The 16,498-nt window shown below is 45.6% G+C and overlaps 1 protein-coding gene across 2 annotated transcripts in view; it reads left to right on the forward strand.

Annotated features, from left to right (window-relative positions):
- Window positions 1-276: 276 nt before the first annotated feature.
- Window positions 277-16,498, forward strand: part of SARDH (sarcosine dehydrogenase) — a 46,625-nt gene continuing 30,403 nt past the window's right edge. The window contains exons 1-9 of one of the 2 annotated variants that reach the window (XM_035113124.3): window positions 277-412; window positions 2,218-2,291; window positions 5,068-5,392; window positions 7,000-7,178; window positions 7,402-7,581; window positions 7,776-7,899; window positions 9,213-9,313; window positions 11,505-11,609; window positions 12,348-12,477. In XM_035113124.3, the coding sequence (XP_034969015.2) occupies window positions 5,074-5,392; window positions 7,000-7,178; window positions 7,402-7,581; window positions 7,776-7,899; window positions 9,213-9,313; window positions 11,505-11,609; window positions 12,348-12,477 (1,138 nt within the window). In that variant the 5' untranslated portion in view covers window positions 277-412; window positions 2,218-2,291; window positions 5,068-5,073. The remainder of the gene's footprint in view (window positions 413-2,217; window positions 2,292-5,067; window positions 5,393-6,999; window positions 7,179-7,401; window positions 7,582-7,775; window positions 7,900-9,212; window positions 9,314-11,504; window positions 11,610-12,347; window positions 12,478-16,498) is intronic. The other variant, XR_015948696.1, reaches the window with a different exon arrangement.

Below are 16,498 nucleotides of genomic sequence, written 5' to 3' on the forward strand. Positions count from 1 at the left end.
TAGAAATACTATTATACAAATAGAATAAAGGAAACGTTATTGAAAGGAAAAGTTTCCTCCTTAATTGGTGCACAGGATTTTTTGCAGAGCTCAGAAAATGCACAGCCTACAACCGACAGAATATCGCAATGTGTAAAGCTGGCTCGGAAGGTGATCCCTGAGCCGCCCCTCTTTCCCCTCTGGAGTAGGTCTGGCTCTTTAACCCAGTTTCAACACAGCCAGCCCCTCCTTCCTCAGCTGCACTGTGGCAAACCCCTCCCTCTCCAGTCTCTTGTCCAATAAGAGCCCAGCTAGCCGACACTGCCCACATTTGATTGTTCTTACAAGGAATAGTTATAGCTGTAAAGTTGCCTCGTTTGCTGGCGCGGGAGAGAAGTGGGGTGCTGTTGAAAGAGCTCAGAAAGAAGCAAAGGTATAATCCTCTCTCTCTCACACACGAACACTTAGGGACACATTCTCATGCACTGGCACATGCACTTTCTCTCTCTCTTTCACACACCTCTTTTTCTCTCACTTTCTCTCTCTCTCTCTTTTCCTTCTGCTACTGTTTGCCTTTCCTTCTCCTCCTCCTTCGGTTGTTTCCTTCCAGTTCTGAAACAAATGGATTGTAAGCTCGGTGGGGCAGAGAGCTCTGTAAAAGTGGCTATATGTACATTGGAAGGCTGATGTAGCTGTGGTTAGAGTAGACCGTTGGGAGAGACCAGGGGGTCAATCCTGAACTCAGCAGCATGAGTCTCACTGGGGGGCATTGGGCCAGTCGCTGTCTCTCTCAACCTAGCCCTTCATCACAGGGTTGTTGTGAAGGTAGCATGGAGAGGGGGAGAACCATGTTCGCTGCTTTGAGCTCCGTGGAGGAAAAGGTGTGATATAAAAAATAATATCTAGAAAACCTGACCAGTGCTATGTATAAAGCTTTGGGAACACATAGATATCCACTTTGCAGACTTGGATTAACTGCCATTTATGAGTCTCTGTTCCTGTGATATATACTTCTGCCCCAAATATCTTCCCAATGTATTTTCTTTTTTTTGGGGGGGGGAGATCCATTCAGTTGCCCCCTCTCCTTCAGCATGATATTGTCTGATGTTTCATTAAACAACCATCAAACAAAAAAATTGTTGACCTTTTTGGGGGCGGCGGAGGGGGCAAAGCTGTTGGGGCCAAAAAACAGCACTGCCATACATCCGGATTTTCCTGGACATTACAGTGGTACCTCTGGTTAACAACTTATTTCGTTCTGGAGGTCCGTTCTTAACCTGAAACAATGGGACCTTCCGCTGCCACCACACGATTTCTGTTCTCATCCTGAAGCAAAGTTCTTAACCCGAGGTACTATTTCTGGGTTAGCAGAGTATGTAACCTGAAGCATCTGTAACCTGAAGCGTCTGTAACCCAAGGTTATTAAAATTTTATTGTATTTTTTTATTTAAAAAACCCGATTCCAGCCCATACATTGCTGCTGACTGCAGAATTCTGTATATGTCCGGGAAATCCCAGATGTATGGCAACCATAAAACAGACATGTGTGGCATGGTGGGGGGCAATACCCCCCTAAACAAGGAATTCGCTTCCTCTCACAATTGCTACCTACACTGCTGGTTATTAACACATGCTGTTAGTTTACAAATATACTTTGCCCTGCTGTGCCCCCATGAATCTCCCCCCCCCCCCCGGTGCTGCCACTGACAACAGATTTTCTATCAACAAATCCCACAAGTTAGGACTGTGCAAAGTTCAATGCAAGGTATGCCCTGGTTTTGTTAATTGTGCCAAAAACATCTGCGCTTGCCCATTGGAGCGTAGAATTATATGATTCTATTTCAAGCCAGACTCTGCCAAAGCTTGCAGCCCAAATGAGCACAGATGCACAGATGTAGCTTCTTCTTCTGAGGTAGGATATGTCCACATGGGCATCGGCATAGCCAGGATTTTTGTTAGGGGTGCATACCTTTTGTTACGGGGGGTGGGGTAGAGAACCTCAGTTAGCTATGCATTTTAAAATCGATTTTTATTGTTTGGGGTGGGCAGCTGCCCCTGCCTGCTCCCCCTTGGCTATGCCCATGCACATGAGCTGTGTACACGCCACTCCACATTCCCAGAAATGCACTGACTGGACTCTGGGACTAGCAGCCCCTGGCTAATAGCAGCAGCAGCTGCTGCCTTCACTTCTGCTCTGGTGTCCTCTTTCAACTCTTGCTTAATTTTTTTGTGTAATAGCAGCGTGGTTGACAGCCCAGCCCGGCATTTCTAGCAGCCAGAGAGAAGAGTCCGGCAGCAACCTGACTTCAGAGGTAAACAGGATGGAGCTGACTGTCCTTTCTGTTGCATTTGAGGGTGGTTTTTGGCATGCATGTGAGCTGTGCATGAAGTGGGTGTTATGTGTTCCATGCATAGACTGTGTAAAGCGTGATAGCCTTATTCTGCATGAATGGGGCTAATCCTCTTTTAAGGGCTTCCAAGTTGATGGCCATCACTGCCTCCTGCAGGCAAGTTCCATAACTCTTTGTTGCATGAAGAAGCCCTTTATTTTTGACCTGTTGTAAGTCAGCTTTTTATATACGTCTCAGTAAGCAAGCATATATAATGCACCAATATGAGATGGGGGACACTGGCTTGTGAGTAGTACATATGAAAAGGATCTTGGGATCTTAGTAGACCACAAGCTGAACATGAGTCAACAGTGAGATGCAGCAGCAAGAAAAGCTAATACATTCTAGATTGCATCAACAGAAGCCTAGTGTCCTGCTCAAGGGTAAAGGTATAGGACCCCTGACAGTTAAGTCCAGTCATGAACGACTCTGGGGTTGCGGCGCTCATCTCGCTATACTGGCCGAGGGAGCCGACTTTTGTCCACAGACAGTTTTTTCCAGGTCATGTGGCCAGCATGACTAAGCCGCTTCTGGCGAAACCAGAGCAGCGCACAGAAACGCTGTTTACCTTCCCGCCAGAGCAGTACCTATTTATCTACTTGCACTTTGATGTGCTTCCGAACTACTAGGTTGGCAGGAGCAGGGACTGAACAATGGGAGCTCACCTCATCAGGGGGATTCAATCTGCCAACCTTCTGATGAACAAGCAATAGGCCCTGTGGTTTACACCACAGCGCCACCCACGTCCCTGAAGGAAGTCATAGTACTGCTCTATTCTGCCTTGGTCAGACCACACCTGGAGTACTGTGTCCACTTTGGGCATCACAATTTAAGAAGGATATTGAGTAGCTGGAAGGTGTGCAGAAGAGGGCAACCAAGTTGATTGAGGGTCTGGCAACCAAGCCTTATGAGGAATGGCTGAGGGAGTTGGGGATGTTTAGCCTGGAAAAGAGGAGGAGATATGATAGCCATCTTCAAATATCCAAAGGGCTGCCACATGGAAGATGGAACAAGTTTGTTTTCTACTGCTGTGGATGGTATAATCTGTACCAACAATTTCAGAAAGAACTTTCTGACAGTAAGAGCTGTTAGGCAGTGGAATGAACTCCCTCGGGAGGTGGTCATGGATATTATAGCTGAAATTCCTGCATTGCATGGGAATGTGTATTTTAAGCATTTGCCTTGTTCTATCCTGTCTCTTTCAAGCTGTGGTGTTTATATTCATACCAGAGAGCTGTGTTGGAAAATTTCTATTTTTCAAACAAGGTTTCATCTATTGGAAAAGTGTGTGTGTGTGTGTGTGTGTGTGTGTGTGTGTGTGTGTTTGTCTTGCAAATGAGAGTCTCAGGTCCCTACTGCAAAAACAGAGATCCAAGCCTGCTTGACAGAGGAATTCGTTGACTGTGCAGGATTCCAAGAAACTCACCCTGATGGAATAGTGGAGGAGGCTGGAGGGGGTGGGGGCGTGCACACTGGAGCTTGGAATTGGGAGCGGTGAAAATAAAACCAGGCCAACTTTCATACGCAAGTCCAAAGCTCCTAACCGCTGGCTCTTGGCAACAAAGGTGGGATATAAATGAAATAATAATGGATTGTCTCGCATGAAGCAGATGCATTAAAATTCATGGGCCTAAGTGAGTCATGCCATTAATTTCAATTAAAGGTAGTACAAACATTGGATATAACCCAGTAATAATAATAGAATTTCAAAAACGAGAGGCAGGATAAAAGTAAATGGATTATTATTGAAAAAGGAAGCATAGCAGAACTCCTATCAAAACAATGGAAGCTGCTTTCTGCAGAGTCCAAACCACTGGGGTTCACATTGCTCAGTATTGTCAACAATGTCTGTCAGCAATTCTCCAGGGTTTCAAGCAGGGAGACTTTGAATTCTGCTTCTGCTGTGGAGCAGTCCAGGCATCTTTTCCCTCTCCCTGGTTCTGTGCAGAGACAGAACCTCCTCTGCTTCCTGCAGACTCTCTGACTTGAGATTCAGATGAAGGAAAGACACACCCAAAGTCCTGAGCCTCCAGGGACTAGAACCACCCTTCTACACACCCCTCCCCACAACCCTGCTATCTGAAATTGAATTGCCCCTGGGCTTGGCCAAATGAAGACACTTAATTAAGAGGTGTCTAGTACAAGTTAAAACATGAATATGAGTTTAGTTGCCTTATTTATAGTTCATTTAATATGGAGCAGTGTTTTTGAGCAGGGCTGTCTTGAGCAGGTCGGGCGCCCTTGCGCTGAGGCGTGGAGATCGCTCCGGTGCTCCTGCCCTTGAAGTGCGCAGCACGGCTTCCGTGCGGCTTTGCCAGCCTGGGAGAATGTGTTCTGGGGGCTTCGGATTTTTTTTAAAGCTTGCTGGGATTCCTCAGAGAGAAACAGAGGTGCAGCTGGGTAATTTTAGACACTGGACTGTATGATTTTACAGCACCCCAACCTTTTAAATAACCATGAGAATGATGTAAGTGTAAAAGCACCCAAGTTGAAGTTTCTCTTCCTCCTCCTCTCCATCACCTTTCCTTTACAACTGCTTCTAACACCCTTATCACTACAGGAATAAAACAGTGTTTGCTTCTGCTACCCTGAGGCTAAACACATTGACTTGGGAAGGATAAGCACCCCTTTGTTAAAGAAAAGGATTTTGACTCCATAGATTGGCAAGTTGCATCAACGCCTTTTCTTTCTTCTCCAGATCGCCATGGCCACCTTGAAGCAGGCATTTCGAATTGCCTCTTCCTTCCAATCGCCATGTCCCTGGCGACACATACGACTCTTTAGCAGCAGGAATACAGGCCAGCAGACCGAAAAGAGTGTCCCTTACCAGAAGACCTTGAAGGAAGAGGCCCCTCAGGGCCAAGGGCCTACCAAGCCAGTCCCAGCTTCTGCTGACGTGGTGGTGGTGGGTGGAGGCAGCTTAGGGTGCCAGACTACCTATCATCTTGCCAAGATGGGGGTGACTAACGTTGTCTTACTGGAGAGGGACCGCTTGACTTCAGGGACCACCTGGCACACAGCAGGTAAAGGGAAAGGAAAAAGAAATCCAATTAGATTGCTGGAGAGGCCTGTGGAGGCTCTGTCTGCTGGCTGTGCCAGAGATGATGATGATGATGATGATGATTTGTTATTTTTCTGATATGACCTGAAGGAGTGTCTCCATCTCTGTCATTCAGCCTGGACATTGAAGTCCAGCGCCAAGAGCCTTCTGGCGGTTCCTTCACTGTGAGAAGTGAGGTTACAGGGAACCAAGCATAGGGCCTTCTCGGTAGTGGCGCCCGCCCTGTGGAACACCCTCCCATTAGATGTCAAGGAAATAAACAACTATCTGACTTTTAGAAGGCATCTGAAGGCAAAAACTTCCCTGGGAAGCGAAGTTTTTAATGTTTGATGTTTTATTATGTTTTTTTTATATCCACTGGAAGCTGCCCACAGTGGCTGGGGAAACCCAGTCAGATGGGTTGTGTACATTCATTCATTCATTCATTCATTTACAGTATTTGTAGCCTGCTCTTCAATCTTAGAGAAGGGAATGAAGTAATAAAAATAAACAGAAAAACAGCAATATTCAAAAATGACAAAAAAGCCCCACCTGGGTCCAATAAATAACTTAATGAATCTGTCATAAAGTAAAAAAACAAAACAAAACTACAATGTAAAAAACACCCAAGAATCAACTTAATGATTCAGCCATAAAGTAAGAAGGCAAAAACTACAATGCATTTTTTTAAAGCTTCCAATATTTATTTATTTGTTTGTTTTATCAAATTTCTGCCCCACTTTTTCTCCAAAGAGCTCAGGTTGGTGTTCACATGTCTCTGCACCACCCCCTCTATTTTATCCTCACAGTGACCCTGTGGGGGAGGCAGCGCTGCAGCTTAGGGTCTGCTGTAGAGGATGCCTGAATTTAAGAACGTTAGTAGAACTTTGCTGGATCAGGCCAATGGCCCAACTAGTCCAGCATCCTGTTTTCACAGTTGCCAACCAGATATGCCTGTGGGAAGCCCACAAGCAGGTCTTGGAAACAACAGCACTCTGCCCACCTGCAGTTCTTAGCAACTGGGATTTGGAGGTGTACCACCTCTGTCAGTGCAGGCAGAACATAGACATCATGGCTAGTAGCCATTCATAGCTGCCTCCTCCTCCATTAATTTGTCTAATCCTGTTTTCACGCCGTCCAAGTTGATGGCCATCTCTGCCTCCTGCAGGAGGGATGTCAGCGACAGTTATTCTTTTCTGAGGAATTTCATCCCTGTGCTCATAGAGGATGCTCCCCTCTCCTGGCAGAGACAAGAGATCCTGATCGCTGATAGTTTATGCATGCCTTACGGTAAATGTGGCACAATTTCCAATTTCCCCTGCTCATTGAAGAATAGGGATGCCAGAAAATTCTGATGGAAACAGGAATCGGAAAAACGGTCAGTGTTGCCTTACTTGCCCCATGTCTGGAACAGAAACAGATCCAGCAAATATAAATCGGTATTTGCTATTGTTGTCTTCGGTTTGCAAACTGAACCATCGTGGAATGGAAACAGCTTCGTGTGCTGAACCTGGGTCACAATGGAAACTGACGCCTTCTTGCATCCATATTGAATAATGGTTTACTTCCTTCCCTTCCTGTCTCGCTTAGGCCTGCTGTGGCAATTGCGCCCCAGTGATGTGGAGGTTGAACTGTTGGCTCATACTCGTACCATCGTTAGCCAGGACCTAGAGCAGGAGACAGGCCTCCATACGGGATGGATTCAAAATGGTGGCCTCTTCATTGCCTCGAACAAGCAAAGATTGGACGAATACAAGAGGCTTATGTCTGTAAGTAGAAAATGTCCTAGCTGGTTCTTCTCCTGTGTTGAGAAGAATAGGGAGGGCTTGAGGAGCTAATTCTGTCCCATTTCAGGTCCTGCTTGCAGGTTTCCCATTGGGGCATTTAGCTGGCTGCTGTCGGGACAGAACTAGATAGATCTCTGCTTGATCCACTAGTCAGTCTCTTGGATGTTGTTTTGTGAGACACCCCTCCTCTTGATATGCTTTCCAGCTAGGTAAAGTTTATGGTATTGAATCGTATGTCCTGTCGCCTGGGGAAACAAAGGACTTGTATCCCTTGATGAACGTGGATGACCTCTATGGCACACTCTACGTCCCCAAGGATGGCACGATGGATCCTGCTGGGACCTGTACGACCCTCGCCCGGGCAGCCACCGCCCGAGGAGCTCTGGTGAGTCACAAGGGCCATGAAGCTCACTGGGTGACCTTGGGTCAGTAATTGTCTCTTATCCTAACCTACCTCACAGGGTTGTTGCGAGGATAAAATGAAGAGGGGGAGAATTGTGTATGCCTCCTTGAAGAAGGGTGGGGTTTAAGGGCAGGGGGGAAAACCATGCAGCTTCTTTGTCACTTTGCTTTGTCTAGGTTATTGAGAATTGCCCTGTGATAGGCATTGAATTAAGGGAGGATGATCTGGGAGTCCGACGGGCAGCAGCTGTAGTGACAGACCATGGAACCATCCAGACGCCCTGCGTGGTAAACTGCATGGGTAAGAAAAGTGTCCCCTCCCCCCCCCAGATTCTAGAACCACGATCCATTGGGGTTCCTTCTATCTTGGTCCATCTCAATTAGCATTGTCTACGTTGACTGGCAGCAGCTCTCCAGGGTTTCAGACAGTGGATCTCTCCCAGCCCTACCTGGAGATGCCATTAGGGACTGAATCTGGGACCTTCTGCATGCTCTGCCAGTGTGCTGCCTTATCCTGAGTCAGACCACTAGTCCTTCTAGCTCTACACTGCCTGGTAGCTGCTGTCCAGGGTTTCAGATTCAGTGGTGCCTTGCAAGACGAATTTAATTCGTTCTGCAAGTCAATTTGTTTTGCGAAAAATTCGCCTTGCGAATCGCAGTTTCCCATAGGAATGCATTGAAATTTCTTTTTTTGCCCATTTGTTGTTGTTGTTTAGTCGTTTAGTCGTGTCCGACTCTTCGTGACCCCATGGACCATAGCACGCCAGGCACTCCTGTCTTGCACTGCCTCCCGCAGTTTGGTCAAACTCATGTTCGTAGCTTCGAGAACACTGTCCAACCATCTTGTCCTCTGTCGTCCCCTTCTCCAATTACCTCAATCTTTCCCAACATCAGGGTCTTTTCCAAGGATTCTTCTCTTCTCATGAGGTGGCCAAAGTATTGGAGCCTCAGCTTCAGGATCTGTCCTTCCAGTGAGCACTCAGGGCTGATTTCCTTCAGAATGGATAGGTTTGATCTTATTGCAGTCCATGGGACTCTCAAGAGTCTCCTCCAGCACCATAATTCAAAAGCATCAATTCTTCGGTGATCAGCCTTCTTTATGGTCCAGCTCTCACTTCCATACATCACTACTGGGAAAACCATAGTTGTCTTTGTCCATGGAGTTTTCTTGGCAGGGATACTGGAGTGGCTTGCCAGTTCCTTCTCCAGGTGGATCACATTTAGTCAAAACTCTCCACTATGACCTGTCCATCTTGGGTGGCCCTGCATTTTTTGCCCATAGGAACGCATTAATGAAATTTCAATGCATTCCTATGGGAAACCGCACTTCGCAAGATGAATTTTTCGCAAAACGAATTCGTCTTGCGAGTCACCATCAGATCACAAGACGCATTCGTCTTGCGAAAAATTCGTTTTGCAGGGCATTCGTCTTGCGAGGTACCACTGTGAAGACTTTCCCAGTACTAATGGAGTCTTCTTCATGCAAAGAGCTATGGCCTTTGTCAAGCAAACCAGAAGCTGATGTGAACTCAGTGCACCAACAAGTCTTTCCCACCCCAAAGGCACCCCTGATTACTATGGTCATCCAATGGTAAATCTTCCTTCTCCCAACAGGTGTGTGGGCCCAATCCTTGGGGAAGATGGCCGGTGTCAATGTGCCGCTTGTGGCGATGCACCATGCCTATGTCGTCACAGAGAGGATAGAAGGGATCCAGGTTAGTGGATTGCAGATACTAGTTCTTAATGCAGTGCTTTCTAATTTCCTTGGTTTCTCTCTCGTGTGTACCACAGCATTTTCCTTTGTTGAAGATTGCTCATGGTTTTTATTGATTGAAGAGTGTGGTATAAATATTGGGTCTTATCCAACCAGTCATATGCAGAGTAGAACCACTGAAATTATTAGACATTATTCTGGATTACTGACTAGCAAAATGTTAGGGGAGATTAGGTGATTTTTGTTTTAACCCAACCTGAAACTGTAATGGCTACCCCTGCAAGAAAACCGCTGCACCTATTCTTCTGAAATTTGGTGGGATCTGTGCCTCTGGAAGGGACAATCATGCCTGCAAATTTCATCCAATTCTGCTGAAAAAAAATGTTATGTTCCGGTGTGTGGTGTGGTGTGGTGTGGTGTGGTGTGGTGTGGTGTGGTGTGGTGTGGTGTGGTGTGTGTGTGTGTGTAATCTGCAATTTGATGGGGCTACACCAAGCTTGCAAATTTTGTCCTGTGATAAGGAAAATAGCTGCAGTCCCCCACCCCCCACAATCCACCTCCCTCCAGTGATGAATAGTGGGGAAATGAAACTGGCTCAGACAGACCCCAAGCTGAATTGGCAAGCCAATGAAGCTGCTTCTATGAAGTTGGGCTATTTTACAAAGCCCCAAATCAGGGTCTGCACTGAATTTTGTGATGGGTGCCTGCCTGTCATTTTAGGCAGTCTCGAGAAGGTTTATTCCTCAAGTTGCCACTAGATGTCCTTCTAAGACCCTCTAATGCAGCCCAGAAGAGGCTGGTGCTTTGCATCAGTGATTGCTGTGGAAGATGTCTCAGATCCTTTAGTTACAGGTAGGTAGCCGTGTTGGTCTGAGTCGAAGCAAAATAAATTTTTTTCCTTCAGTAGCACCTTAAAGACCAACTAAGTTTATATTTTGGTATGAGCTTTCGTGTATCTGAAGAAGTGTGCATGCACACGAAAGCTCATACCAAAATATAAACTTAGTTGGTCTTTAAGGTGCTACTGAAGGAAATTTTTTTATTTTGCTCAGATCCTTTAGGGGCGGGTTGGTGTTTGTGTATCCTTTTCTTCTTCACCAAATTGCTTTACAGTGTAGCCGATGTAGGATCCTATGCTTCTCACTTTACTCTAGCCCCTCCAGGGGCCACTGGGTAAGTCTAATCAGATGGGTGTCTGTTACTTTGGTTGCTACCACTATCACCACCACCAATTACTACCACTAATTTTGTATCTTGCCTTTCCTCCCAAAGGAGCCCAGGGCAGCAAACGCATCATTAAAAATGTTTTTGCAAAAACAGTTCAAAGCAATAACACTATCTAAACAAGTGATTTCAGCATCTAAACTAGTGATTCTCATCAGGCTGCCCCACATATCTGCCTGGCAGCCTTGTTCTGCATTAGCTATATACTCCAGATTGACTTCAAGGGCAGCCCCACATACAATGCACTCTTGTAGTATGGACGGGAGGTCACCAGAGCACCAGGCAAGGCTGCTCAGTTGTTCTAGCTTTACCATGGGGTTTACATCTACCCTAAAACATCCCAATGAATCAAGAGCTTCTGGAGTGAGACTCTGGGGTGTCAAAGGGGACAGATCGGTCAGGGGACAGAGCATATGGAAAGCCTGGCAGGATGACAATGCAAGCCCACTGAGTCTAGCATCCTGTTCTTGCCATAGCCAAGCATCCTCACTACAAAACAAACCATATACATACAGTGCTTCTGTTGAAATCAGACAGCACCTAAGATTCTGATATTTCATCACCCGTTGAAAGCCCCCCTCCCCCCCTGAAAGTGATTTTAGGAAATTAATTTAATTCATTGATGGCCGTTTGGTCTGCATTTTATGATTTTATAATTTTACAAAGTTGGCAATTTTGCTGTACATCGCCATAATGTATATTGTCATTTATAAACAATCTATAAATAAATAAATCCAGGAGCAGAAAAAAAACATACATTCTGCTAACAGAGCTCTTAAAATCACAGTAGGCCTTAAAATGATTGTAAAGCACCCAGGAAAATAATAATAAAAAAGATTGGGCACCAGGTGACTAAGGTACACAGTTAAAAACAAGCAAGCAAGCAAACAAACACTGTGTGTGTGTATATGTGAACATGCTGTGTCTTCCCCCAGATTTGTTAGTTTTTCCTCTTTGGGTATTTTTAGAACATGCCAAATGTTCGAGATCATGACACCTCCGTGTATCTGCGTCTCCAAGGCGATGCCCTTTCTGTGGGCGGATATGAGTCAAATCCCATCTTCTGGGAGGAGGTGAGTGGTGTTCATAAGGAATTTTAAAAATCACAGCACTGCACGAGGCTGGGAAGAGGTGTGTGCTTGTGTGCCTTGAACAAGGTGCTTAAAACACTGCATTTTAAAAACCCAGATGAGTTTGAAATCAGAGATGTTTCTGGAGGATTTTGAAGGCACCATCTTGGTCTACCTTGAAGAGGTGTCGTTAAAATTCCAGGGCTTGCTGCACAAAGAACCTTCTGGTGTGTGAAGCAGTCCCTGCTTAAGATAGCTGTGTGCGGACTCTTGTACAGATAGTGGAGCCCCTCCTTGAGGTGGAGAAAGGGATTGCAGCACTGTCACCTGTAATGGGCAGGCCGTATGGACAGATCAGGCTTGGTATGAATAAGAACATAAGAAAAGCCTTCTGTATCAGGCCAGTGGCCCATCTAGTCCAGCATCCTGTTCAAATGACCAAGTGAGAAACCCACAAGCAGGTTCTGAGCACAAGAGCCCTCTTCCCCTCCAGTGGTTTCCAGCAACAGGTATTCAGAAGCATTTTTGCCTCTGTTCATAGAGGCAGAGCATAGCAGTCATGGCTAGTGGCCCTCAATAGCGCTCTCCTTCCTGAAATGAAGGACATGGGCTTCTGTCTTGACCAAAGCAGGACAGTACTGTATTGGACTGGCAATCACAGCTGTCCATTACTGCATCCCCATCTTTGAAAACTTATTGAGAGGGCAGGACATTTGGAAATGAGCATGCTGGCTTTTTCAGGTGCTGGACAAGTTTGCTTTTGGCCTCTTCGATCTGGATTGGGATGTGTTTATGCAGCACATTGAAGGCGCCATCAACCGAGTTCCAGTGCTGGAGAAAACCGGAATCAAATCCACAGTCTGTGGCCCAGGTAGGGATATTTCAGGCCCATAAAAGCATGGGACAGGTTTTAGAGACAGTCTGCAACCCTAACCCCATTTACCTGAGAAAAAGACCCTTGAATCTCATTAATTGTGGTTAGGAGTTGACTGCTAGTTTTGGATAGAAGCAAAATACCTTCATTGCTCAACCCCCATCTCATTTTAATCAATGGTATATCCAGGTCAAGGGACCCAGGTGGCGCTGTGGGCTAAACCACTGAGCATAGGGCTTGCTGATCAGAAGGTCGGCGGTTCGAATCCCTGTGACGGGGTGAGCTCCCGCTGCTTGGTCCCAGCTCCTGCCAACCTAGCAGTTCGAAAGCACATCAAAATGCAAGTAGATAAATAGGAACCGCTATAGCAGGAAGGTAAACGGCGTTTCCATGTGCTGCTCTGGTTTGCCAGAAGCAGCTTTGTCATGCTGGCCACATGACCTGGAAGCTATACGCCGGCTCCCTCGGCCAATAATGCGAGATGAGCGCGCAACCCCAGAGTCGGTCACGACTGGACCTAATGGTCAGGGGTCCCTTTACCTTTACCTATATCCAGGTCAGACCCATTGGTCCACCTAGCTCAATATTGTTGACACTGACTGGGAGTGTCTTTCCAGGGTTTCAGGAAGGGAATTTCTCCCAGCCCTACCAGGAGATGGCAGGGATCGAACCTGGGGCCTTCTTGCAAGCAGGGTTCTAGTCCTTGTGGTTTCTGAATAAAGGGCTGGATTAAATAGGAATGCAGAGTGGTGCCTTGTACGGAGTCAAACCATTAGTCTGCCTTGCTCAGTGTTGTCAACACTGACTGGCAGCCGGTCTCTCTGTGGTACCTGGCCAGGCTATCCCAGCCCCACCTGGAAATACTGCCGAGGGTTGAACCTAGGACCTTCTACATGCAAAGCAGATGCTCTACCAGTGAGCCACGGCCTTTCAGAGGCAAAAGGCAAGCTGACATTCATTGAAATCCCATATACAAAAGCTGCCCACACTGGCATTTGAATCTTAGCATCCTGTGCTGCAGCTGAGACTAATTTAGGAGGTACAGGACAGGCTGCAGGAAGCACATATGCCCAGCTCTGCCATCTCGCCACTAGGGACTTAAGATGAGACACTTCATTCCATTCTGCATGGTATTCATTGCCTGCAGACCCATTTCCACTCCGCTGTAGTTTTACCTTCCACAAAAACCAGCATTATTTATGTTGCTGTCTACTGCGGGCAAAATGATGTAACTTTCATGTCTACTCTGGTGTCATCATTTTATTCCAACCCCTCCATTTCAGTGCAAAGGAAACACTATACAAATAAGGGGAAGGGCATTTTATTTGTTGAAGTTTTACGGTATTTATTATATTTATATGCCTCCTTTTCCTTCAAGGAGCTCAGGGTATTTTACATGGTTCCCACCCTCCACCCCCATTTCATCCTCAAAATAATCCTGTGAGGGTAGGTTAGGCTGAGAGAGTGAGCTTCATGATTAAGTGGGGATTCAAACATAGGTCTCCCAGGTTATAATCCAACACTTTAACCATTGCACCATATCATTGGCTGGCTGGCAGCAGCAGCAGCAGCTAATGCCCATTTGCTGGATTGATTTATGTTCCAGACATGGGATGAATAAGCAACTTATGCTCCAGTTTCCATTTTTGTTGGAATTTTATGACATCCCTCCCTGCCACCTTTCCACCTGAGGCATCTTCCTCCCTCGGTCTCGTGAAGAGGCTGGCCCAGGGAGTGAGAAAAGAAGTTAAAGCTTCCTAGCTTTAACTAGGGAATAGGACTGGAAGGGTTTAAATGACTGTTGTCCTGGGCTAGGAGTTAGGTAAAAGAAAAAAGCTGATTATGAAACTCAGAGGGTAGTGACAAAAGGGGGAGAGAGGTTGTCAGAGTAGAAGAATGTCATGATTGCTAGTCCTAAAGGTGGCACCAGAGTTCTGTTTTCTTGGCAGCCAAATTAGCTAGAGAAAGTGGAGATAGTTGCCAGGCTACATTGGTCAGGCGGCATTTGCCTGGAATTCTTATTTATATACAGTTTGCTGTCAATTTGCATAAACCAAACCAAACAGAATCTTGAACCAAAGAGTTTACAATCTAATGGGGAGAAGGAAGGCTTCTATCACACCAACACTATCCGTCTAATGCACTGTGATATGGCATTAAGCAATCAAGAGTTCTGTAGTTTGTTAAGGGTGCTTAGAGTTGCTAGGAGACTCCTGTTAACTTCAGAGAGCTAAAATTCTCAGAATGACTTAACAACCCCTCTTCACAGGAAACTCTGGGAACTATTGCTCTGTGAGAGGGGAGTTGGGGCTGCCCAAGCACCCTTAATGGATGACAGTTCCCAGAATTCTTCTGTGGGAAGCCACAACCATTTAAAGTAGAACTGTAGTGCTTTACTGTGAATATGGCCATAATTGTTCAGTAGTGGTAGGGTGTAAGATTCCTAGCAAATTTCAAAAGCCTGCTCTTGGATCTTACAGCCATCCAAGTTGGTGGGCCACCATTGCTCCTGTGGGAGTGAGTTCCATAGTTTAAGTATGTGGTGCATGAAAAATGTTGTTGTTGTTTCTTTAGTCTGCAAACAATGTATAAATTTCAATTTAAAATAATTGTTTTGACATTTGATTTCCACTGATATTTACATAAATGGTTGTGTAGGGTATGTAAATACCTATGTAAGCTACAGTCATACCTCGGTTTAAGTATGCTTCAGTTAAGTAAACTTTCAGTTTAAGTATTCTGCGGACCCGTCTGGAACGGATTAATCCACTTTCCATTACTTTCAACGGGAAAGTTCGCTTCAGGTTAAATACGCTTCAGGTTAAGTACGGACTTCCAGAACCAATTACACTCATACTTCGGGTTAAGTACGCTTCAGGTTGAGTACTCCGCGGTCCCGTCTGGAACGGATGAATCCACTTTCCATTACTTTCAATAGGATAGTTTGCTTCAGGTTAAGTACGCTTCAGGTTAAGTACAGACTTCTGGAACCAGTTGTGTACTTAAACCGAGGTACCACAGTACATAACTCACAGAGAGACAGATAATGGAGCATAATTGGCAGTTACTGAGCTGCAGGGGACTGGAAACAGTGCTGATTGTCACAGGTAACTGATCAGAACAGCAATCGCTACCTTCATAACATCCATAGCAGGAGTGCCCTGGGGAGAAGAAACAATTGCAAAGCATATAACCAGCTGGGCATTAACCGTACCCTGATCTCTCTCAAGAAACATGCCACAAGCCAGAGAGAGTGATAGATTGTTGACCTGGATAGCAATATGGAGACATAACCCTGATACCCTTGTGTCGGTGGTAGCCAATATTGTGCTCTTCAGATGTTGCTGGATTCCCAACTTCCAGCAGTCCCAGCAGCCAGCATGACCAATGGTAAGGGATCATGAGGGTTATAGTCCAGCAATGTCTAGAGGGTGCTGGATTTGCTATGCACTGTGTCCCATTCTTGTATTTTAGATACTCTGCTGCTGATTTTCTTCAAACATCAAAGCAGTTTACACAAGGAGTAAATTGATGAAAGCAGTTAAAAACATCCCTATGTTGAATTTTTTTAAAAAAAAATCAGCAATGAGCTAAAAACAGATTAAACCACATGCCAACATTTTATATATCTGAGTAGGCTTGCCTAAGCAAAATATGTTTTTAACAGGTGCTGGAAAGAGTACATTGAAGGTCAACAATCAGGGAGTTCCATGGTGTGGTTGCTGTCACATAACACCCCCCCCAAAAAAAAGAAATGTGCAAAAGAATGTGTAGAAATTCCCCTTTGACTGACTCTTTGAACACCAAAACAACGGAACAACACATCAGGGCCCTTTATGTAATTTGAAATATTTAACCCTTTCTTTCTCTCCACCTACCACCCCATAGCTTGTTGACATTTATGAAACTTTGACAGCAGAAATCGGTTCAGCTTTTTACTAATATATAAAATACCTCTCTTTCCCCTGATGATAATAAAAAAATAAATATCAGCTACAGGATGAACACACGATGTAAT

Source organism: Zootoca vivipara, chromosome Z2, assembly GCF_965207765.1.
Source record: "Zootoca vivipara chromosome Z2, rZooViv2.hap1.1, whole genome shotgun sequence".
NCBI lineage: Eukaryota > Metazoa > Chordata > Lepidosauria > Squamata > Lacertidae > Zootoca > Zootoca vivipara.